The sequence below is a fragment of the Empidonax traillii genome, unplaced genomic scaffold (genome assembly GCF_003031625.1).
Source record: "Empidonax traillii isolate 1590-97213 ecotype Southwest subspecies unplaced genomic scaffold, ASM303162v1 scaffold470:size469199, whole genome shotgun sequence".
NCBI lineage: Eukaryota > Metazoa > Chordata > Aves > Passeriformes > Tyrannidae > Empidonax > Empidonax traillii.
The window spans coordinates 360,600-384,379 of record NW_020955663.1 but is presented as its reverse complement, the minus strand read 5'-3'; the positions used below and the strand labels follow the sequence as shown (position 1 = coordinate 384,379).

The following is a 23,780-nucleotide window of genomic DNA, read 5'->3' as shown; positions in this document are numbered from 1 at the left end:
AATGGATGGTTGCAATATTTTGTGTATACAATTGCTCTAAAATTTGTTTAAATTATACACATGGAAACCATTTTTAAACCTAAAAATTTTATGGCACTGTTACGCAAGACTGAAATGAATGATTTAAGTCTTGCTCTGCAGTAAATCATGGATATAATTAGCAAATGGCATACTGCACAAGTAATTTATCATTATTTGGAGGGCACCATTCCAGAAGGATTCAAAGATCTGCAGACCTACTGCATTGTTTCTAAATAAAGGACTATAAATACAGATTCTATAAAATATTAATATCATTACACTACATTATGATTGCAGCATGTAAGAACATATAGTTAAAATAAAAAGTAGTCAGTAAAAAAGAAATCGAGTAATAAAAAGTACAAAATATATTTAGTTTCTGTATTTGAAATTAGCATTATCTACTGGGTTTTGCAGTCCTTTAATTTTGTACTAATGGCATTTCTAGTACTCAAGTAGTAAAATGTGTAATTTACCTACCATAAGGGATTTTCTAGGTTTAACTTGAAGGGAGTTTTAAAACATATAAGATGATTTTCATGAATTAAATAAATATTTGAAGCCCACACTAAACTTTTATTGTTCTTCCTATACTTTAAAAGAGGTGGAAGATTTTACAGATGTAATAAATATTCCTATATAGTCACAGAGACATATCCAAAAAGAATGTACATCTAAGCAGAGGTACATCTAAATTTTCGCACAGCACTTTTTAGCAATGCAGAGTTCCTTTTAAAGGAGGAAATATGGAAATCCTCACTAAAAGGGACAGGAATCTGAAAGACCCGCAAGCTGTCAATATTGGCAATTGTTTCTATGAGGGAGCTCCACAAGAAAAATATACTGTTTTCTCCAGGTAGCTTCTTCTTCCTAAGTGATACAAGAGACAAAAGCAAGCCTCTCCAAATGGTACAATGGAAATATTTGTTTTGAAAACTTCCTCCACGGTAAAAATGCTGTATAATATTGTGTAGCTCACCAAACCAGCTGGAAAGTTATCCATTTTCAAATAACCTCAAAATCTGCTAAAAACAAAATTGAAAGGCTTTCAAACTTCTGTTATTTAAGCTAAAGGCTCAACTGAAGGGCTGGTAAATACTTGGGAAGCTGCTCCTCTCACTGATCGCAGGAATTCACTAATGAGATGCGAGCCCGGAACACTCCAATGCCTATGGAGCACTGCATGAGCAGGGTTACTGACCATGAACAGGGGCTGGATACGTGCTGCAATTCAGACAGGGCTGAAGTAAACTACAAGCAGTGGAAATTCTAAATCCATAATGTAATCCTAAAGCTGAATGGTGAGACACGAGAGCTCTACATCAACCACATTAATAGACCTTTTTGGAGGAGGAAAGCGCAACACCTCAAACAAGAGGTGCTCAGCAGAGGAAGAGGGAGTAATTAGCATGGTTCATGCTTTAGGCCTCAGTCCACACAGCTTAACAGAAGAAATCAGATTTAAACATTTCAATGCAACTTCTGAGTCTTTCCCAGTCACCTAATTAAGCTCTGCTGCTCCACTTGCAAGGAGTAGGGGCTGAGTTTCAGTAGGAGTTGTGCAAAAGCTAACAGTTCCTACTGATGTGCAAGAAACAGAAACCTGAGATGGATCATGACTGTCTGGGCTTCCCTGGTCTCAGGTGGACACCCGTCCCCCATCACAGGTGTTTGAGGGTAGAGACAAGGGGACAGAACACACGGGCTGTCTATTTGTTAGCATTTCTTTGGGGATGTGCAAACTCTAACAGCTGTGCTGCCAGTCAGAATATGGACAAATATTAATGCTGGTTTTACAGCACCTCCATACTGCAATATTTTTGAGCCATTTTCAGTTATTCCAATGTTTCTCGCACTAGTTAGTCAGCAGTCACTAGTGACGCAACTTTAGTGTTGTGTTGCCTAAGAAGTAATAAGACTGGTAAAAAAGAAGTAACAGACTTCATAGGGTTAAATATTCTCACTTTTGAATTTTCACTCCTCTTAATTGAAAAGCTCTTCCTCAGCATCCCCTATGCCTTTACGGAAATCTTTAACACAATTATATTGAGCACTTCCTTTTATTCTAATGATAGTTCAGTGTTTGTTTGCATTGCACATCAAGTGGCACCATTTCAAAGTGTGTCCCAGCATTGCAGGCACTGTGTCAACCACTGGAGAACTACTGCAAGGAGGAGAAGTTTGCAATATAGACTGCAGTGATGTTGCTAAAAACCTACAGAAGCTGTTCAAAGTAGAAAGTAAATGTAAAAATGTGTTTAAGTGAGTTAAAATATATGCTCACTGGAGGAAATACTAGTACTCTTTTGTACTTTTGTACTTTTTGTACTTTCAGTCTAAAGCCCTGGGCACAACATACTCTTATTCTGAATTGCTAAGCCTTGAAGTCATTCCATTTTCTGCTCAAGGGCCTCTACTGAGTGAGCTTCCTTTCAGCAGAGATCTGGACACAGCTCGCCACCAACGCCACAAGCATTGGATAGAAAGAAGACTCTGACTGAGACAGTGTGATAAAAAGCTCAAATCTCTCCTAGCCTTGGTGTGCTGCTTCTGTGGTGCTCCCACCCCTTGCATGGCTAGAAATGAGATCTAAAGCTGAAGGTCTGAAATTGAACTCAACATGTAGGAACACACTGTGCCACCTTTACAACACAGGACTGGCCAAATAACATTGTTCAAAGGGAACTATTCAAAATCTCTCTTCTCTTCCAGATCCAAATATTAGCAGTGGGTAGTTTACTTCAAAGCTGTCTTAACTGCTTCTATTTTGAGGGCAGGCATTGGAAGAAGGGGGTAGGATGGAGTCAATCAACTTTGAATCTTTTTAATTTAGTCTGTCAGTATTTCCTAAATTCAGTAATTGTGCAGCTATTTAGATGCTATTTCATCCATTCAAATTAGTAACCGGCTACACCCTGTGTAAGTCACTGTACAAATGACAAAACAGAGTTATAAGCTGCTATGAGAAAAATCCCAGTCTAACCCCAAACCAAGCTAGTTTCAATGGAAAACGCAAAGGACCCCTAATTTTCAGGACTCTATCAGCAAATGCAATAGTATATGTCCAAAGAATACTTCGGGGGACAAGGGAGGTAGGCTATGACTCTTGTTAGGAGACAACCTGTTTGTATCTCATACTTCAAGGAAAGGTTTCAGAGAATTCATCCTCCTGTAATGACTACCCTGGTATTATTGCCAAGAGCAGTGTCTGGATGAGTTATTTAACACTTAATATCAGTTCACAAAAATTAATGTTACCATGTAGGAGTGAGGGAACATGACTTTTTCAAAATAATTTTCTGCATTTCATATCCAAGAGTCATTTTTCATTGTTCATAAAGGCAATGGCCATCCTGATCTTGCTAGTTCTCTGGGCCTGTTTGTAACCCTGCAAGCCTTTTTTCACAATGGAGTAGGATGAGAGGACATACCAGTGTGTACAATTAAAAAAACAAGAAAAAAAAAATCTTACAGGGAACAACTTATCTGGGCAACATAATCACAGTTCTAATCTACCTAGTGCTCTGGTTTACAAGAAACAAAACATCTCAGAGGAACTATTTTATATCAGGATAAAGTAAAACAATAAAAATTCAATGCTGCTTGTAAAATCTGCACAAAAGCTTGGTAGATAACTGGAAACAGATATGTTGCCCAGTAGAAACAGGTCTATTTGTATAGCAGGTTGTATAAACAACACAGATGTACAAGCTATGCAGGCTATCACCAACTCTGCTCAGAACACAATCTGACTGTACTGGTCAGAGGAACTAACTGCTACTGGCTGTGAAGGAGAGCACAGCCACATTATAACTAGATTTACAGATTTTAAGGCTGGAAGGAACAATTATGATCATCTTATCTGCTCTACAACACAGGCCAGAGATCCTCACATGATAATTCTGGCATCAGAGCATAACTACAATTTGAAACAAAAATTATGTCAGTTTAAACATCCTCTGTTTCAACAAAAGCAGTGAAGAAGACTCCAACATTTCCATAGAAAAACTGTTTGACTAAGTATTTTCACTGCTCAAAATGTGTGCCTTATTTCTACTTTGAATTTGTCCAATGTGTGCTTTCTAGTACTGAACATGACTTAAATTTTCCCTTCTAGATTGAACTGATTTTTTTTTTAAAATTAGAAAATCTATTTCCTAAGGAAGGTACTTGCAGACAGCAAAGCAGTCACATCTTCACCTTCTCTCATCGTTGAGTGGAACACCCTTCCCGATTTTTCATTGTCCTTTTAAATTATGGGTACCCACTAAAGCTTTGATGAAATTTCAACTTGATAGTAATTATATACAGTCCAAGACTGTGTTTACATCCATAGAGACACAGCAATCAACTAACAGCTCATATTCTGTTGCTTCTCTACCACAATCCTAAGCCCAGTTCATCACCGCCTCTAGTATTTGTTCCTTTACATTTTGCTGATTTAAAATTCATATTGTTGAAAAGAGCCCACTTGACTAAGTGACTAATCAGTGCCTCCCCATGATTTTTAGCATCTTACCATTTTTGTGCCATTGGTAAATTTTATCAACAGTGATTTTATGTAGTCTTCCAAATAATGATAAAATACCAAATAGATGGAGCTGCAAGTGCTGCTGTGGAACTGCCAGTTTATGTGCTATTTCATCTCTGTATACTGGTTTTTGGGTGCTTTTGGGGTTTTTTTGGAGGAGGGAATTGCCACATCGAGCAAGTTACTTTCATGAGAAGAAACTTGATAAAACTTCCTTTTACAATATAAAATTGAATTAACTATGATGCCAACTTTTAATTAGTTAACAAATTCTTTCTGTAATTTTACCCCCAAATTTATGTCAGGGTAGTAATTCATAATTTCAAGGCCGTAATATTATGTTTTTCTTTTTCTTTTTTTTTTTTTTTTTTTGGAAATACTAGAATAGCCAGAACTTTTTTACTACTGTGAGTACTCTGGAACTTGCTCTGTGTTCCAAGACTTCTTTTTTAGGTTTGGGTTTTTTTGAAATTATCTTTAATGATTTGGAGAGCTCTTCAGCCAGGGTTCTTAAGACTTTATCTATAAGTTATCCAGTCTCATTCATTCTAAAAAAATATTAAAATTCAGTGGTCTACAGCATCACAGCCTCACTACTTAATGGCAGTCTAACTGTATCATTGGAAAATGCTTATAAAAATGATCATTCTTCTTTCCGAGAACAGAACAGAAGAGCACCATGGTTGATAATTTCTTATCTATTCTTGTCCAGTATTAGCAAGATACCAAGTGTTTGCCCTGCCATATCTACAAAATGTTACCCCATTCTCCATAGCCCTCGTAGCCATTGCTTTTAGTTTCCCTCCTCAAATTTCTGTACTTCTTAAATGCCTATTTCTATTTAGTGCTGTGAGCTCCTTTATCCATCTTCCATACTTAACATGCAGCTTCTTAAAAATCTGTCCTGCACCCTACCCTCCCCTTCCCTCCTGAATGCTCCCTTTTCCTTTTTTAATAAAATTTTGTGAGGGGTTTGTCAATTATGCCCTTCTACTCCTCCCAGTGCTGCTCCTCAGTACAGTGAGAGCTGTGCATCACTGCAAGAACCCCAACACCAAATGCTTGGCAGCCCCACTTGCTGTGGGGTTTTGATAGTCACACAGGGACAGTGTGGGTTGCCATTTGATCTCACACATTTCTAAACAAGCTACAGTTTGCTTTCATGCAAAGCAAATGAAATCAAACATCTTATAATTCCAGAGAATACTGCTTAATGAAAATACTGAAAACATTTTCCAGCATTTTTTATTTTACCATTGAAACAGTTATTGATAACCTATTTTATCCATTGTGCAGTAGATATTTTAGAAATGAATTGCTGTATGGTTTAATTAGTTCATTATTATGCCTATTCTTACACGGTAATTTCTTTTATCATTCTAATCATTCACTTCACACTTTTTAAACCAAATGGAATATCAAAGGTTCTGTAGGATTATTTTTGGATCCTGCACATGTTTCACCACACAATTAATCTGTTTGTCAGAAATACTAGTTAACTTCTTCTCTTTACTACTTTCCTTTACTAGTCATTTTTCTCTATTATATAAGATAAAACTACCCTTACTCTGTGAAAGGACAGAATTTGATGGTTTTGACTCGTTTTATTAAAGATTTTTCAATTGTGCACTTGGCATCACTATAAAATATTTTAATTTTTATAAAGTTTTATAATTGAATATTTTCCTTTACCTATATCTCATCTGCAGTATTTATTTAGTCTCTTTACATGTCTTTACTTAGTTAAAATGCAGAGAGATAAATATGGTTGTTACTTTGCAGGGAAGATTCAGTACATTAATATAAACTGTACACTAATTCCCCCAAAGCATATATATACGTTGTAAACCTGAAGACTTTTTACACAGCTGCTTATTGCTAAACAGTGCCTTGTCCAGAAGGGGACAATCTGTGTCTCTAATTGCTGTCACTGAAGCTGAGATTCATTATGTGACTTTCCCATTAAAATGTGAGCATTAATTTGTATAATGAAATATCACCCACTGCAGTGTTCATTAGCCATGCCCTACTGTATACTGCACATTGTTAGCTACCTAGAAACTGTAGTTAATTTCACTAATGGATATTTCCCTACTTAGTGTTTGGTAGGAAATTTATACTGTAACATTACCTCTTAAACTTTTAAGGAAATTTAAATTCAATCAATTATTTTCAACAAAAGTTTGGGATGTCATTAAGACAGGAGAAAAGGCATGCTGTACAGTGTTAAGGATGGGAAATCTGGAGAAATCTAGAGAAATGAAAAGTCCTTTTAGTTCATCTTAGAAATGTAAGAATAAAGGATGTTCAATACCAAAATTGTCTCCTCTTGGAGCACACATACCCATTTTCCTTAATTATTCATATTGCTCATCCCACTACAAGCGCCTTCAGAGAATGGCAACAGGCAGTCTTTTTTTAGGAAGGAAATGTGAATTGAACTCATTTAAAACAGCACCATTTTTACTGTATTTCATCAGTTCATCTAAGCAAGGTTTAAAATTGGCTAGTCACATTTCCAAGGGAAAATGCAGTAACGCTGTAAATGTATATAATACATCTAATATATGCAAGATATGTGTCATACATATCGTAACAAACTCTCAGTCAAAGGACACTGCCATGCCAAATGTTTTATTCCTATTCATCTCTTTCTTAGGTTTCTTCTCCTTAGCACAATCCAAAGCATCCTCAGGGCCTTCCTTTGCTCAGGCACATAATTCTTTTTTCATTATTCAAGGGATTGAACTGTACCTGTCATACTGGGAATATACCTGAGCATCTAATGATGACACAAACCCAAACTGGTCTACATCTGAGGTAGCTTTTGAATGCTAATGCAAGATGGAAAGAGGTGTTAAAGCCAATCTGAAACCAGCTCTTACATAATGTGTCACCTGTTAAAGGTGGAACATAAGAAATTTTAATTTGCACTTAACTGTTTCTGTGCAGTCCAAAGGCCTAGACATGTAAAGTAAACCCCACACCCATTCACTTGATTTCAAGAAGGTTAGGAGTGCTCAAGGACATAAAGATGCTCAGCTTTCTGAATAAAGGAACCTTAAGTTGCTGTCCTCAGAGGGGAAAAATGAAAACTCATGAAGCATCTACATTTGGCACATTATGAGGCTGAGATACTTGGATGGTTTTCTTTTTCACAAAGACTGAGCATCCCTAAGATTTCTGTGTCATAACCTTCCCAGCTGTATTATATATTATTTTTTAACCAGGAGGCTGAATCACAAAGTGGACAGGCCACCCACATGTCTGTTCTGCACTGCTGGTGCACAGACACACTTTGCCCTGGTTTCTGCCTGTCCTCCCACAGTGAGTTTGTGTGAGTTGAAGTAGGCAGCTCTGAAGAAGCAGGACAACACAGCCCACCTCTGTTCACTAGTCAGCATAAAGAGCTCATCTAAGAGGGCTAAAAGACTTCTGTCTGTCCTCCCTAAGCCCTGGGGCTCTGAAGCATTTTGGCCTGAAAGTCCTTCCTGTCTTCTTTCAGGGTCGTCCCAGGGAGCTGTCTCATCCATCAACTGTTTTTAGAGCAAGAAAGAGGAGAAACTGATTTCACGTAATTACGCCCTTTTCTTCTTATCATATGGGAACAATCAGAAATCATATCTTACATCTTCCCCTTAAAGCTCTTCCTGGCTGAATATCACTGAGTTAGATAAGAAGAAAAATCCTCTACAGTTGTGTGTTGGGACACAACTGAGCGTGCTAAATAAAACTTTGATTTGTTCTTTTTTCCTTCAGAAGCTTATTATGTGATAGCAAACTACAGAGAAACTGAGACTCAGTTTGGGCGAAGGTTGCAACCATGAAACATCCAACAGAAAAAAGAAGCAACCCAAGCCACCAGCTAACTCTTCAGAAACAGAGCAGGGCGTCCTAATCTTGTGGAGGATTAAGCTGCTTCTCTAAATTTTTTGGGCCAATTGCCACAGAGGCACCTCCTGGTTGGATCAGACTTTGGGTCTTGTCTTGGCACGTGTACCAAACCAACCTAGTCGTGTGCCTCCAAACACACAGATGTTCGAAGGAACCCGACTTCTGCTGAACTGCTTGAGCTCATCTCTAACAAACAGGTGCTGTGAGAACAAGAACAGTAATTGAGTTAATGTAGTGGAGAAATACAGTAAAGTGTTTTTTATCAGTCAGTTATATGATCCAGGCACATAATAAAGACAGAGTGTGACATAAAAGGCAGGAAACTGTCCCTGGTAAGTACGAGCTAACAAATATTTGCTTAATAACTGGTATCTATTATGTAATTTCCCTTTACTGCAAAGCAACTTGATTTTTATTTAATAACTCTAGTAATTTGACAATTTACAATTTAATATTTTTAATTAGGATTATTTCCAATATGTAAAACATTGCTTCATTCAAACATACTCTTGTCATTATTTACAAATACTTTGTTCTCAAACTAATGGATATTGATCTTTATCTATTTAAAAATCATATTGATTTTTAAATATATTTCAAATTTGTTCCATTAGTTTTTTTTTCTTATTTTGTTGTATTATACACTGTTTATTTTTTCTTATTTTAATTTTGTTTAGTCAGTCTTAATATGCAAGCTTTATGGAATATTTCCATTGTAATAATTTACTTTCCATTAGTTCTAAGGCACAAACACCAAATGTGTCATCATTGCCAACTTCAACATAGGAAGAAAGTGAGCACTATATAATAAAACCAAATGAAGAGATGGGCAACCTCAGGTTATTTTAAAAGTTTTTCTTTGCATCTCCTACAGTAAAAATGTCTAGTTCTTTAAACTCCATAGGTATAAGGTTATTTTTCAATAAAATAACCACAATTTCTTTACTTTTACTACATTAGAAAGCACACAAATAGGATTTTCTTGTTTCCCTCCCCCCCCCCAAGAACAACACACAGAAAAGAATATTCCTGCACTGAATGGTTTGCAATCCAATCAGACAAAACTACATTAGTGTGCCAAATTTTAAAATTCAGATCAAACTGGTGTGGTATTCTCCAAAATGCAAAGAGAGGAGAATAAAAAATACAGTGAACAAATTTTCCCATCTCAACAACGATAAATTTTTCTTTAAATAAATTTCATTCTTAATTTTTCAAAATCAGGTCTCACATTCTCAAACCCAACATTAAGCATTAGATCTGTGTAAGCACATAGGAGAAACATGACTGCTGATTTGAGGAAGGGAGGAAAATTCTGTTTATCTGGTACTTCAGTGAAATAGGAGCTAAAAATAAGGTTTTCTGAGTAGAAGGCACAACTGGAATGTATTTCTTCATGCAATTATTTTACCTTTCTATTAGAAAAGTAGCAGTAAATTTCTGAAATTCCTTTAAAATTGTTTAAAAGAAAATGTCTCCACAATTATGGGGCCTGCTGTGTCTGTTTCCAAAAAAAAGTACCCCAAATGTCCAGTTTTGAATGCTCTTCCAAAGTCTGCTAATATAATTAACACTTGGAAGAAAACATATTGGCCATACACAGAATTTCAGATGATGTCAACAGGACCTGAGGATTTCAGCACTGAATGTCAGGTTTTAATTATGGACAGAATAAGCCTTAAACATGTCCTGTGTCTCTACATGAACCTTGCCATGCACACACGTACTTTTAAGCAAACAAGATATTGTAATTTAAATGGAGTGGCTATAGTTCACTGGCATTGAGAGCAGTCCTCCCAGTGAGAGACACACCAAAATAAAGTGAGTGTCCAGACCAGTAGCAAATCTCTGTAGGGCAGAAATGATGTGATTATTACTGAAGTAAAATACATTTTACCACAGTGCAAAGCATGGAAAGTTTTGCTACTTACAAGTGCTTAGTCGTGTGAGTTCTGGTGGGGAGGGGGAAAAAAAGCAGATCCATGAAGCTGATGCATCCATATGAACAGTGAGAGGTTAAAAATGAGCATGCTAAATGGAACAAAAATAGTAACGGAGAAAAACATACAGAATCCCTAAGCAGATGCTAAGGAAGGCCTTTGAAGCAGTTAGTATAACTAAGTCTGAAACCAATAGGCTTATGCCTATTGAAGGACAAGGGTAATTGAAGGAAACAGTGATGAAGCAGGGAAGGAGACAGAAATAACCTCAACTGGGAAAAGATGATTCTATTAAAGTGGTCTTTATCCAACAACACATTCCGTGTGCTTTTATTTAAGACTGTCATACATCTTTCTCAAAAGACTCTCTCCAACTAATAAGTCCAAATCTACACTGGGAATTAAGGCTCCTAGCCACATATTATGTTAACCCCCACACACACATGGCATGTGTCGACAGCGCTCCGCTCACTTGTTCCTCTCACCTGTATGTATTCTCAAGTGGACCTTTAAGTGATGGGATGTTCTGAAAGTTTTTCCACAATATGGGCAGTCTTTCATGGCAGAACCAAGGCTCCTGTCTCTCAGTAAAGCTGGCTGCTGGACTCCTACAGATCTCCCAGCTTCTTCTCCAATGTCTGCAACACAGAAATGTTCTCACATCACTTCAGCACATGTCAGGAGTTGTTCTCACTAAAACTGCTAACACAACACAAAGTTAAACATGTCAATACTACACCTGTCTATTTCATTCTTTAAATCTGACAGAATGCTGACAATTCATGTATTTTCTTGTTATTGTCTTAAATTATTTCATCTTTCCTATCATCATTTTAAGCAGCATATGGTACCTTTATATTGAACTGAATTATACAAGAAAAGAAACAGCTGTGTCAGCAGCTGGTTTGATTTCTTCTTTTGCTTCGTTCCTATTAATTTTTTCCCAAAAGTTTGAGATTGTTGTTTTGTTGATTCTATTTAAGTACTGTGAAAATCTGCATGCTTTTAGAGGGAAAAAGTTTGCACCAGTGTATTAAAACCCCCTAAAACAACAGAATTGCAGCGACAAGGGGGTCCAACAGCAGTGATGATGTCTACACACATTTCCTTCAACATCTGAGAAACTTCCTTCTGCAATATTTCAGCACTGGAATTACAACAGACAACCTAGTGAGTGACCTAATATTATGGGAAAAGCAATTTAAAAATTCATCAGATGAGGGGGAATTCCTTCTCCCTCTCACCCGCAGCTCCTGCGTTTTCTCCTTCAGTGTTCACAGCTACACTCATTCTTTGCATCATAATACAATGGGTGAGACTCCAGGACACCTCTTCTCTCTCCTGATATAAAGAAACAGTCATTTTCAGCCATCTTGAATAAGCTGCTTTTATCCAAGCAGGCTACAAACAAAATAACTTACAAAAGACTGACATAAAAATTGCAAAAATGCAGGGAGTTTTTAAAAGTCCTTATTCAAACCACACAAAACTTGTTTATCATCTTGCAATTACAGGGACATGTATGTATCGATTTATGATTTCACCAAAAAGTACCATGGCAAATGTTGAAACGCTGAACCAGATTGATGCTACTGGAATGTCAGGAGCAGTGCACAGGGACACATCATCACACCCCTGTGCAAAAGCTGAGCTATCTGGGTTATATTCAGGTGGGGAGCATATAGTTAAAACCTGCATGCAGAGTCTCGATTATTTCAACCATAAACTCCTGACTGTTCTGTCTCTACCCATTTGATATGTAACTAAAGCTGTCAGGAAACATAGTGCAGTTTACACAGCATTGCCTTTTAAATGGAAGTAATGGGACATAAGAAAGACTTAAACATTTGGCTCTAATAAAATCTATTCTCACAGTAGCAGAGACCCAAATAACCAGATTTCTGGAAAAGGTAACACTAACAGGTATTTCAGTATGTATTATAAAATGGTTCCTCTAAACTATTTTGCTTAAAGCTGAAAGAAGATGAGTGATTAAAAAAAAAATATATATAAATGCTTATCTTATTCATGTATGTAATCAAGCTATTACTAGTCTTCAAAAGGCAAATCTGATAGTTTTCACATCACAATCTTGTTTAACATTTTCTGACTGTTCTTAGACTGCAGAGTTAAAGCATAATATTTAAGTTAGAAAGCTAGTAAATGTCATTTTGAATTATCTTCACATACATAAAGTAGCATACTGCAGGAGTTTATTTTGTCTTTGTGAGACTAGGAAAACATATATAGGTGCTCGTCTGTAATTCCAATATCCCTAAAGAGTTTAGATTTTCTCCTTTTTTACTCCTCAAAAGTTGTACATAATTATGGCTTAAGCTGCTTTGGGAAAAAAATGAATTCCTGAGTGCAAAAAGATTTTTCTGAAGAGCAAAATGCAGAATGCATGATAATAAACTGCAGGATTTTATTTTGGTTTTCAATAAATACTATATGAGCATTATAGATAAATATATAGATAAAGTTAACAAGCCACTCAGGAGGAATTCACTGAATAAGTCTACTAGTTATGTTTTGCTATATGTCACTCTAAATGATGGCCTGTTATCCATTTGCCTTTTATCTTTCTATCTAGAATATGTGTGGCCCAATAAAAAAGAATAAATTTGTAAGATGAACAGCTCGCTTTGCAGATTTAAGAGTGTAATTTTCACTTTACACAAAATTGAATTTTTTCAAGGCAGCGAGACGATGGAGTTTACTCTAGCACTAATCCCTCTGAAAAAGCAAACTGAAAACAACAATGAAGCAAAGAAAGATGTGGGTGGTCTGAAGAGTTTTCTTTTAGATTTAAGTAGACATACAGTAGATAGCTCCAAAGGCTTTGCTCCAACAGGGGCCTTACCTTGAAGAATTTTTCTTCCCACAGTGAAAGCATTCCTAAGACTTTAAAGCTGGGCTGAGGGGTTTTCTTTTGAATTCCTCTGCCTACAAAGCCCACCGAAGCGCTGGAGGCCATTGCTACCTGAATGAGCAGCTTTACATCTAAGTTCTTTTATTTCAGACAATGAAAAGATATGTTCAAGGCTGCCGACTCTTCCCATCAAATGCTACCCCAGCTTCTCACTAGGGCCCCATTTTGGCACATTGTACCTATTTGTCGAGGCACTTAAGTTTAAAACGTGCTTAACTTTAAAACATGTTCAAGTCTCACTGACTCTGCTACCAAGGTTTCCTTATACCAAGTCTCTTAAAAGCGATCTGTGGAAAATGAAGGGTGAAAAAAGTGGCATAGAAAAAGGAGAAGAGATCAGCAAGAAAAAAGTTAAGAAGCAAACTGGTGAATACAGAGTGCCAACAACAGAGTATGTGGGGATTGAAAAATCTTCAGCTCTAGCAATAATCATGTATCCTACAACTCTGATGTCCCCTCTCTCCTGCTACTGAGAGCCCCTTCACAAGCAGAAAATCTCAGTTCTGTTGAATTGTGCAAAAACGTAGTAATGTTTTACGGATCTGCAGAACTAGGATTAGCCTCCACAAAGTAGTTTAATTTATGATTTACTCAGGATTTGAGCTATGGGTTTTGGGCTTCTCAGTTCTGAGGATAAAAGATCAGGAAGGAAAGAGCACAGTTACTTATCTTACAGCCATTGTGGTTCACTGAGTTATGTGGTCTATATGATACGCACTCCATGCACATGGGATTAAACTGCTTTTTTTTTACTACTTCCATTATAGACAGGTCGGCGTCCTGAATGTCTTCCTGCCCATCCCAACCTTTCCTGATTCAAATGCAGGAAATACCAGAACAGAGGAAAAAGTATGGTATAGATGTATACATGTAAGTCTTCAGAGCCTGGTCTCTGAACTTACTCTTGCTGAACTTTCACTTTGAAAGTGTCTGTTCACAGCAAAAGTCATGGACAGAAGTGCAAAAAGCAGCACTCAGTTTTACATAGAAAACTGGTCTTTGTGTCAGGATAAGGAAAAGGAACAGCTGTGAGTCCTCCAGCTGCTCTGCTGTACCTGCTGGGCAGGCAGATACTGCTCTTGTGGCACAGGACACCGAGGAATTCAGCCACTAAGCAGCTTCTGGGGTGGTATGACAGGGACATCTCTTGCATACCAGGCCTCAGCTACACCTAATAACTGATTGTGCACATGTTCTCATGGGAAAAGTGCAAGGAAAGAAAGTTCACTTCAACATCCACATCAGAAGGTGGCAATTAGCTACATAACCAAAGAGCCAATCTGGCCAAAATATGGTCAAATCTATTTGTCACGCAGACTGAAATTAAAATTAAACAATCCATAAGATCGATAATTGAAGGATTGCCCTTCTTCAGACTGATGCCCACTTCTCAGGAGAGGAGGGACTAAAAGCACCACTCCCCATCTAGTATGGAGATGGCCCACGTAGCACTGTTTTCACATCACCACCATACTTGGAAAGAAAGTTTCCACAGAGACAGATAATCCCAATCAACAATTTCGAGCCAGGAGCACTTTAACAGTAGAAGGTTAAGAGAAAGTGAGAAAGACATCAGTGAATACTTTTTTTCTTTTACAGCAGATCTCTTACTAGGTATCAGAAATGATCTACCCAGAAATGAGCCACGGCAGGCGGTGCCCTCAGCACACACATGCAGATGTCACAGAGGCAAAATGCCAACTGCAGTGGATATTGCTAGAAAAGAGAAGACAAACTTAGGTGGACAGTGAATCTGTGTACTCAAAGCAGAAGGTATCTAGGCAGACATATGAAGAGAAAAAGAAAACAAATTCTTTGACATTTCCATATATATTCTATACAACTGGTCCACCAGACTAGGATGAGTCTGTAAAAATGATTAGAAAAGGATGGACTGCTTTTGCAAAAAGAAACCTGTTTTCACTTGGTTAGGCAGCAGCACTGACTTCAGTCATGTTAGCAGCCAAATTTTGAAAGGAACATCTACATACATGTCCCACAAATTTTACCAGAGCATTTATTTACTGTGTGTATGTGAAAGTGCAGAAATTCACAAAGAGGTGCTTTCATGTTCAAAGGAGCTAAATTGCAGTCCTCATGCAGGCTAAATCATCAGTGAAGTCAGTTGGAATTTGTCGACACAGGGTTTGCCAAATTAGCCAAAACCAGGCAGTCGCATGGAAAAGGTAATCAACTCACAAAATAGGTAATCAGACTTACAAGTATGTGTTTGCTCTTGCACAATTTTCGACATTATTAAAGAACCCTTTGAAAATGTGGCCAGAAGCCTTTAAAGCTGCACATAATCCCAGGTCTTCATACATTTCTGAAATTCAAAATATTTGTAGCTCTTCAGAACTGCCTGTAAAAGTTAATGAAATATGGTGCAACAAGAAGTGGTAGTGACCGCAACTATTTTTTGATGACCTGTAAATCACCCAGATTGGCCCATCTCGTGGGAGGAAATCTAATGTCAAGAAGGGAGTTGGAAGACATTCAGTGTGTTAATCCAGTCACTGCTGTCACCTTTGTGCAAGTATGCCTGGACTCAACCACTTCTATCCCTGGGAAGCAGCACAGGATATGCAAAGTTTTTGGGAAAACATGCGCTACCTTTCTTGCCTACTCCTTAGAGAAAGCTTTAATAATACTGAAAATAATGGAAATAGGAATATAATTAGGGATATAATTATTCATATTTTTCTAGCTACCTGAAGTAGCTTCAATTAGTGTTGTTGGATGTAAATGAGAAAAGAATCTGACCCTCTGCTCATAATTTGAAATTAGGACCCTATTAGTAGATGTCACTACACTTCTTTGCTAGTGAAGTTCACAGCTTAAAATGAAAGCTTCTAATATTACTAAATATTACAGTTATATTTTAGGCCTCCAGAAAGAGTTACTAATGTCTTAGGTCAGGAACAACTTGCTGTCTCTATTGTTTCATCAAGGATTTAGGTTTTATAATGACCATATATGGGAATCTTAAACTGTTACTATGGATTGGCAGAGAATTTGTTTAAACAGAGAGCTATTTTAGAAGAGAATTGGAAAGGAGGCCTACCAGTAAGAAAGCAGCATTCACATTGTTTGTATTATTAGAAATAAAGATTATACAAAGGTTCCACTGGTAAATAAAAAGATACCACTTCTGACATAAGAATTCCCCCTTAGCCCTCTGAACCACACAGACAAACAACAGGCAAAAACTGCCCTGACTCTGCTAATAATTAGTGCAATGGCAGAGTTAAACTTAAATTACAGTCTAAATTAAACTGCAGTAAAATGCCCGGAGCCGTTTACATGAGGGAAGTCTTGCAACATGTAGAAGTGGGTGACTGTCAGTCCCAGCCAGTACCCTGGGCTGCAGGGGAGTAGCTGGGTGTTATTTCAAGAACAACTGGAAGAGAGACAAAGTATTCCAAGCAATTTCTTAGTAACTCTTAGGCTGGTGAACTCGTGGGCTGCGCACACACACCTTAAGCCCATAAATGACACACCTGAAAACTGGTGTTTTTCACACCCTATGAGTTCAAAACACTGCATGACAATACTGTATGTACACAGTGTTGGTTAGATCTGAATGCTTTTCACTGTGGTACATATTATGAGATGCATGCCAAGGGCTGGATATACAGCACAAAGAGATATTAATAGACATTTAACCAAAATTAAGCCTTGGTTCATCACAAAACATTCCTTATCCCCTTCTTTTCATTTCAATTGAATTCCCTACAGAGTTTTTGTCTTGGAGTTCTTAACTTTTCAAATTGTCTTACTTTAGAAATTGTTCTAAAAATTTAAAACCTTTTAAGATAATCAAAGTTCAAACACAGTTTCTGAGTACATCATTTTAACTGCCTTACTTCTTTGAAGAATCATGTGACCAAAAGACATAGAAAATCAGATTTAGAACTTAAAACCCAGGGTTGTTTACTTGCTATTAACTGACAGAGCTTTCAGTTTTTACTGAAAATTAAGCATGTCAAAAAGTATATTTTTTTGGAGAATATTTTTTTGTATGAGACCTTTTAACTGCCCTTTTTTTTTTTCCCCCAAGAAGAAGACATCTTAAGTACCTTGCAATATCTTTCATTTAACACTTGGCAGAAGGAAACTCCCAGATGAACATTGGCCTGTGTCTTTCTCTTTAACCAGCTGAGTGATCCAAGCTTTTAATAAAGCTGTTCCAATTATTGTAAAAGTCATCTAGTACCTTATAGCCACAAATATTGACAGTTTATTGCAGAACGCATTCATGGCATTTGAAGGTCACATCATACATAATACATACACTTTTATAAAAGTGTCTGGAACAAAGAGATACATGATCAGCAATTACATCTTACCATTCGATTGTACGATTTTATACTTATTTAAAATGAAATACTATATGAAATGCAAATTGTTAATAAAGCACAAAATACTTCATTTTCTGTATTTATTGTTTTATTAATCAGCAGTACCAAGTTCAGTTGTAGAAAATCAATGGAATGCCATTCATGCCCCAAGAAGATTACAGTTAAATATCATTATCCTGCAAACCACCACACGTATTCTTAGCTCAGTATGAGAAGAAAGCAAGCTTCAAACTTCGATCACACTGCTGTGTAACTCGCCAGCCCTACTGAACTCAATGTAACTTCAACACTCAAAATTGAGTCAGAACCAACATATTATAAAAATATACGTTTTGATAAAATTGAATTGAAATGAATCTGAAAGGAGTGCTGCAGACTTTTGTATTTTATATGTGCACATGCAGGCATGTTAAACTTCTTCACCCTCTTCCAGTGCTCATGACTTTTGAGGCCATTCTAAAACCACACTCACATGTACAAATGGTATAATTAAAAGGTATAGGTCTATGCAGTCACACCTGTGCACAGTTCTTCAATGAACATCAGAAATTCACAGAGCATAGCCATGAGAGTGCTTGTTTTTGGTTAAACAGTCTGCACTTTAATGGTATCACTACGAGATCCTGGAACCTCCAGCTACCCAATGAGAGCTGAGCTTACAGCAAATGACCAAGGATCACTACATTGTTCCCTCTAACACCATTTTTGCCAGTTTGTTTCAAAACTGCAGGATGCAAAATCTTCTCTCCTAGGTTTGTCACATGCAGGAGTCTTCCACCACCCCACTCCTTCACTGGCTTTTCAGATCTACCACTCTAAAATCATGGCTTTGAAATCCCACTTCCTTAATTTGACTGTATAGATCAAAAAGCATTTTAGATCCCAAATCTAAAAGTTTGCCAGATGAGGTTCATAAAATTGCACTAGATCTGTATAGCCTTTCCACAGGAAAAGTGGATGCTTTAGAACTGGATGTACTTTGCCACTTATCAGAATGTCATTTTATCTAGCTTGTGCTAGTTCTTGCTTTCTTCAGAAGAGCACATCTGAGCTGCCAGAACTCCTTATTGTACTTCACAGTCCAGAATGTGTATCTTCACAAGCAAAGCTGATATCTTTTGTATCAGAAACGCTGTGCTTAAATATATACTCATGGATCTCTCCTTGGTATTTTGCCACTCTTCTTTGCCATCTATCCTCAAAATTTACTTTGGTGTCTGTTTATAATTCTGGTAGCTGTGTTAGCTCTCAAACCCTTCATACAACACACTTTACATGGTTTTGTCCTCCCTTTCTTAAAAAAGCTCAGCATATTCTGCAGTTTTACCAAATGCTTGTGCCAAAAACAGTCTGTGATTCTCATGTCTCAATAGTTTTCTCACCCAAACCCTTGACTCACCTGTCTTGACGTTGATCCTGTCACATAAATTTGAAATAGGCACTTGATTACTGACCGGAGAGGACAATGACTTTCCAAACTTTGTACAGATTGTTTACTGCTTTTGGAGAAAATTCCAGTGGGGAATCTAAGCACAGAGGCTATCCAACTGGACCATCTTTTGGATTTGTATGTGTTATTTGTAGGCAGGTGTTCAGGTACCAGATGGCCTTAAAACCCATACTACTCAGGTTATAGCAGCTTCTACAGGCTGTCTGCATCATATTCCCATCTCTGAGATTTGCAGAGTGGCTACATGGAGCTTGATAAACACTTTTACCTAGCATTGCTCTCCTGATGCCAAGGCTAGATCAGATATCCAATTTGGGAGAGTTGCCTTACAGTCCCTCTTTAATTAAGTACTCCTGATCTCCCACTCCTGGGATGGATTGCTACTGCTGATTAAGCTCCAGAAGTAAGGATCTGTGGAGGCAATTTCATGAGGGAGAAAATGAAGTTGCTAGCTAATCAACTAAAATAACCATTAACTGGACTTCTGTGAATGAATATATTGCCTTCTTCTTGCTTCCATACTTACACTGATTCTTCCACATGTTAGAGTCTCAACATACCTATAAACCAACAGGTAAGATGTGCTTCATTATGACCTCTATCTTGTTCCTAACACACACATGGGACAAACAGAACCATTTGGTACAGTGTACAGGCTACATTATGAAGAAAATCCAAGTGTCAGTAAACTGTAGGAAAGATGATGAATCTGGGTGGAGGAAAGTGCTATTGAACTTATTTTCTTTACGTTCTTCTCATGTGCTCAATAATGCAGTCTGTGAGATTCTAAAAGGCACAAATTAACACCCACCTCCATATAGTTTTCAAAATCCATTAATATCCATTTTAAATCTTTTGAATATTTGTACAGAAATACTTAATAATTACACTAGACAAGTTTCACCCTGAGTTGCTGGGTTTAAACAAATCCAAACACCAAACAAATTATTCTTTTTCAACTCAGAATCACAGACCTGCCTACATTCTAAGTAGCTCTCAGGCCATCAGGTATCAGTAGATAAATTCTTGCATACCATTGTTTAAGAAAACCCCTTATCATTATTATTTTCTTATCACAGGGTGGCAAAATCAGCACAGAAGTGCCAGTAGCAGATCATCAGATTTTATAAAAACTCATTCTAACAAAGAAAAATGTAAATCATTTAAAATGTCACAGGAACATCTCTCTGTAGACACCAGTAAGAAAGAAACCAACAAAAGAATCAGTCACCTAAAAGCATCTGTACAGGTAGCTAAATTACTAATTTTCCCCTCAACAAAATGAGAAAGAATTAAAGATTGTCATTCCATTTAGAGCTTACTGATTACAGAGGTGCTGACAGAGTCTCTAAAGAGTGAATAATGTCATGGTGTGTGTTACAACTTTTGGACTATGACAGACTTTTCCAGTAACTGTATTTTCTTACTTTTAACTTTCCAGTGCTGCCTTTCAACTAAATGACCACTTTGAGCTAATACCAATACTTCTGTAAACAATTTTTCTCCCATCAACTTCTTTGGTACATGCCACTTGAGTATAACTTACAACTTCTTTACCATTTGTCAAAAAAATGAGCTGTATTTGAAGAAATACTTACAAGTAACTCTGAACTGCTGAACCTATTTTACTAATTTTTTTTAAATAAATAAAATATGTCAATTATATGATTTTTGCTATAATGAAAAAAATTGATTAAATTCATTACTTTGAATCTTGAGAAGGGACCCTTTAACTCTTCAGTATGGGTTTTTTTCCTCATTGATTTAACAGTGTATGGTGGACATACTGAAAACACAATATTTTCTTAAGGGGCTCATTAATTGTTTTATACTAATGACGTATCTCAAAAAGTACATTACTAGGTCAACTCATATCCATGTTTTGTAAAATAACCTTAAAATACACCGATACCATAACATGCTATTTGTGGGCTAAAAAGATATGAAATGCTGCTTATGGAGCTGATATATCAGTAATTCCATTTTCCACTATGAAAATATAATTTATTTTTTTCACCTGAACTATCCTGGTTTAAAAAAAAAAAAAAAAAAAAAAAAAAAAAAAGAGAAAAATACTATTTTGAATGTTCTCCTCTGATTTAGCTGAGCTTGTGGCAATAACTGGTTTAGGCATAGGCTTCAGTATGCTGGAATGATCCTGAAACTAATTTTGCATGTGTTGGAGTTGGACTGTGGCCACGCACGTCAGTATGCTGGAACAGAGTTATCTAAATCCTGAGCCTTATTTTACATGTGCTGGTGTTGGACTGTGGCCCTGCAATCTTTTAGGTCTCCATCTGTAGCTATCAAAGCCAGGGTGTGCCCAGCCACTCGCTACTGCTCACTGCTTTCCTTCCACAGAAAAGCTCCAGGCTCACAACCACCCTCCCACACACACTGGTGTGACTGGGAGCTCTTCAGGGCCCTGGCAGGTCTCATCAACCTTTGTCTAGAGCCTCTCTGCTGCCATGGCCGGCCTGTTGCAGTGCATCACACTTCTTAGATCACTACGACCCTACACGGTCATCGAGTCCCACATCAGTGACGAGAAATATTAACCTCTTGGACTGCTGTTCCCTCAGATTCAATAAGTTAATTCCTTTTTCAATACCAGGTAAAACAGCCCACTAAGTCTTAAGCAAGCTATGAAGACCACAGCTCCCCAGCTGATGGAAGACGTCTCTGAGTTTCCCAGCATGACAGTGTTTTTTTTTCCCTGTCAGCCAAATGAATTTGAGGTCCAGACAGTCTAGTCCAAAGCTAGTGATTCTTTACTTCTGGGGAAGTGGACAAGAAACGATCAGGCACTCAGAAGCTAACAATACAAGTTCCTCCGACAACACAAGAAACACTGTCTGTGCACCAGTCTGGAACACCAACACAGAGGCTTTAATGGGGACTGAGCAAAGCAAAGGTCACTGTACAAGGTGCTTTTCACCCCAAGATGAACTGGTAACCTCCAGGGACATACAAGCTGGTAGTAATGTGATACAAAGTTTTTTCAAGCCTCCTTCTACTTATTTACAGTTCCGCCACATTAATCCACCAGTAAATACACATTTTAACCCATCAGGAGCATCTATAAAATTAGGAGATAATCCAGGCTTGCTTGGTTTCCAAGTACATTTCTCTACCAGAAATTAATAACTTTTTGTCTCTATGGAGCCTAGAAAACTGAGGAAAAAACTTCATACTAAGGTCAAAATTAGACATTCGAATGAAGATCAGACATCCGAATGAAATCAGACATTCTTCTCTGGCTGGACAGACACAAGTTAGCTTACTGTCTGCCTCAGAGACAGAGAAAGACTTATTTTAGAAGAAGAAGGGTTGTTCATTTTCTTAACTTATTAGCAATGCACTTTCTTCAAACTCCAACACCAAAAGAAATTCAAAACCCAGGTAGTCTGCATGCACGGAAGCACCTTTTGTTTAATAAATAATTCAACCATGTATTTCTTTTTAATTTAAAAACGGTCTGACTGAACAGTCAACAGAGTGAACTAAAGTTGGCAAAATACAGTGTTGAAAAATTAAAAAGTGTATTCAAGGCCATATTCATTTGCTTCACTTCTCATATACTGGAGAGACAGGCTGTGCTGAAGTTCTAGCTTTTTTCTTTTTCTTTTAAATTATACACATACAGTCACATGATGCTCACTTGCCTTTCAAAGCTGCCTTGCCCTGGAATTAGTCTTTCTCTCTTTCTGTTACCAGTGCAGCAGCTGCTGCTCCTCTACCTCATGAACATCATCAGAAATTCAGCCAAAATGTTCTCACGAGCTCCTCTGCCATGCCTGTGAGGGCCAGGCTGAAACTATCGACCATCTTGGAAAAGAGAAATGCTGTAAAACATTCTGGAAATATTCAGATCATCATCTGAATTATGATTCCATATATCAATAAGTGTATAGTAAGGTAAAGGAAACACATCTGGCTGCAAAAATCTTCAGACAGTGATGCAATGAAATCCATCCCAGGACTGAATTAGTAACACACTGTAACAAATGAATACAAATACTTGGGATCAGTCGAGTGCATTTGGGACTGACTTTTCCTCTGGAAGACAGTCAAAAGCATATAGCACTATCTTAAATATGAATTCACGGGCTCAGTTACTGTAAAACGAAACTCAGCAGTAAGCAGCTAAAGATAAGAAAACAAAGCACTAATAGAGTCAACTCTTACACTTAGCCTTCTATAGCACAGTGTTTCAAAGAATTCCTTGAATCTTAGAGCAGACAGCAAGTAAAACGTAATGCTGTGGTGAATCCTCCTTATTTCAGATTCCTGGAGACATACCCATTCCCCAACACATCCCACAGCGGCAGCAGGTACTTAATTCCTTCCTAACAGAGCAAAACCTTTAGGCCTCTGCCCTTCTGAGTGTTTGGTTCCCATCACTGTGAATGGCTTTACCATTTTTGCATTTTCTGACCAGCAGCTTCTGAAGGAATGACCACTCTGTAAGCATCAGACAACATCCACCAACATGAAATTACCAGCTTAATAATGCTCACATGACATTAAATGCTGACAAAAGGAAACCTTATCTCAGAAGGGTCAGATATGCAGGAAAGAAGATCTTTACTGGGAAGGAGAATAGGGGAAACCTAACCCTCACAAAGTAACACTGCCTTTACAGAAAATG

The 23,780-nt window shown here is 37.5% G+C and overlaps 1 protein-coding gene across 2 annotated transcripts in view; it reads right to left on the bottom strand.

Annotated features, from left to right (window-relative positions):
* Positions 1-23,780, bottom strand: part of ZNF536 (zinc finger protein 536) — a 232,114-nt gene that overhangs the window by 8,560 nt on the left and 199,774 nt on the right. For both annotated transcript variants that reach the window (XM_027895808.1, XM_027895809.1), the window contains exon 5: positions 10,872-11,024. In XM_027895808.1, the coding sequence (XP_027751609.1) occupies positions 10,872-11,024 (153 nt within the window). The remainder of the gene's footprint in view (positions 1-10,871; positions 11,025-23,780) is intronic.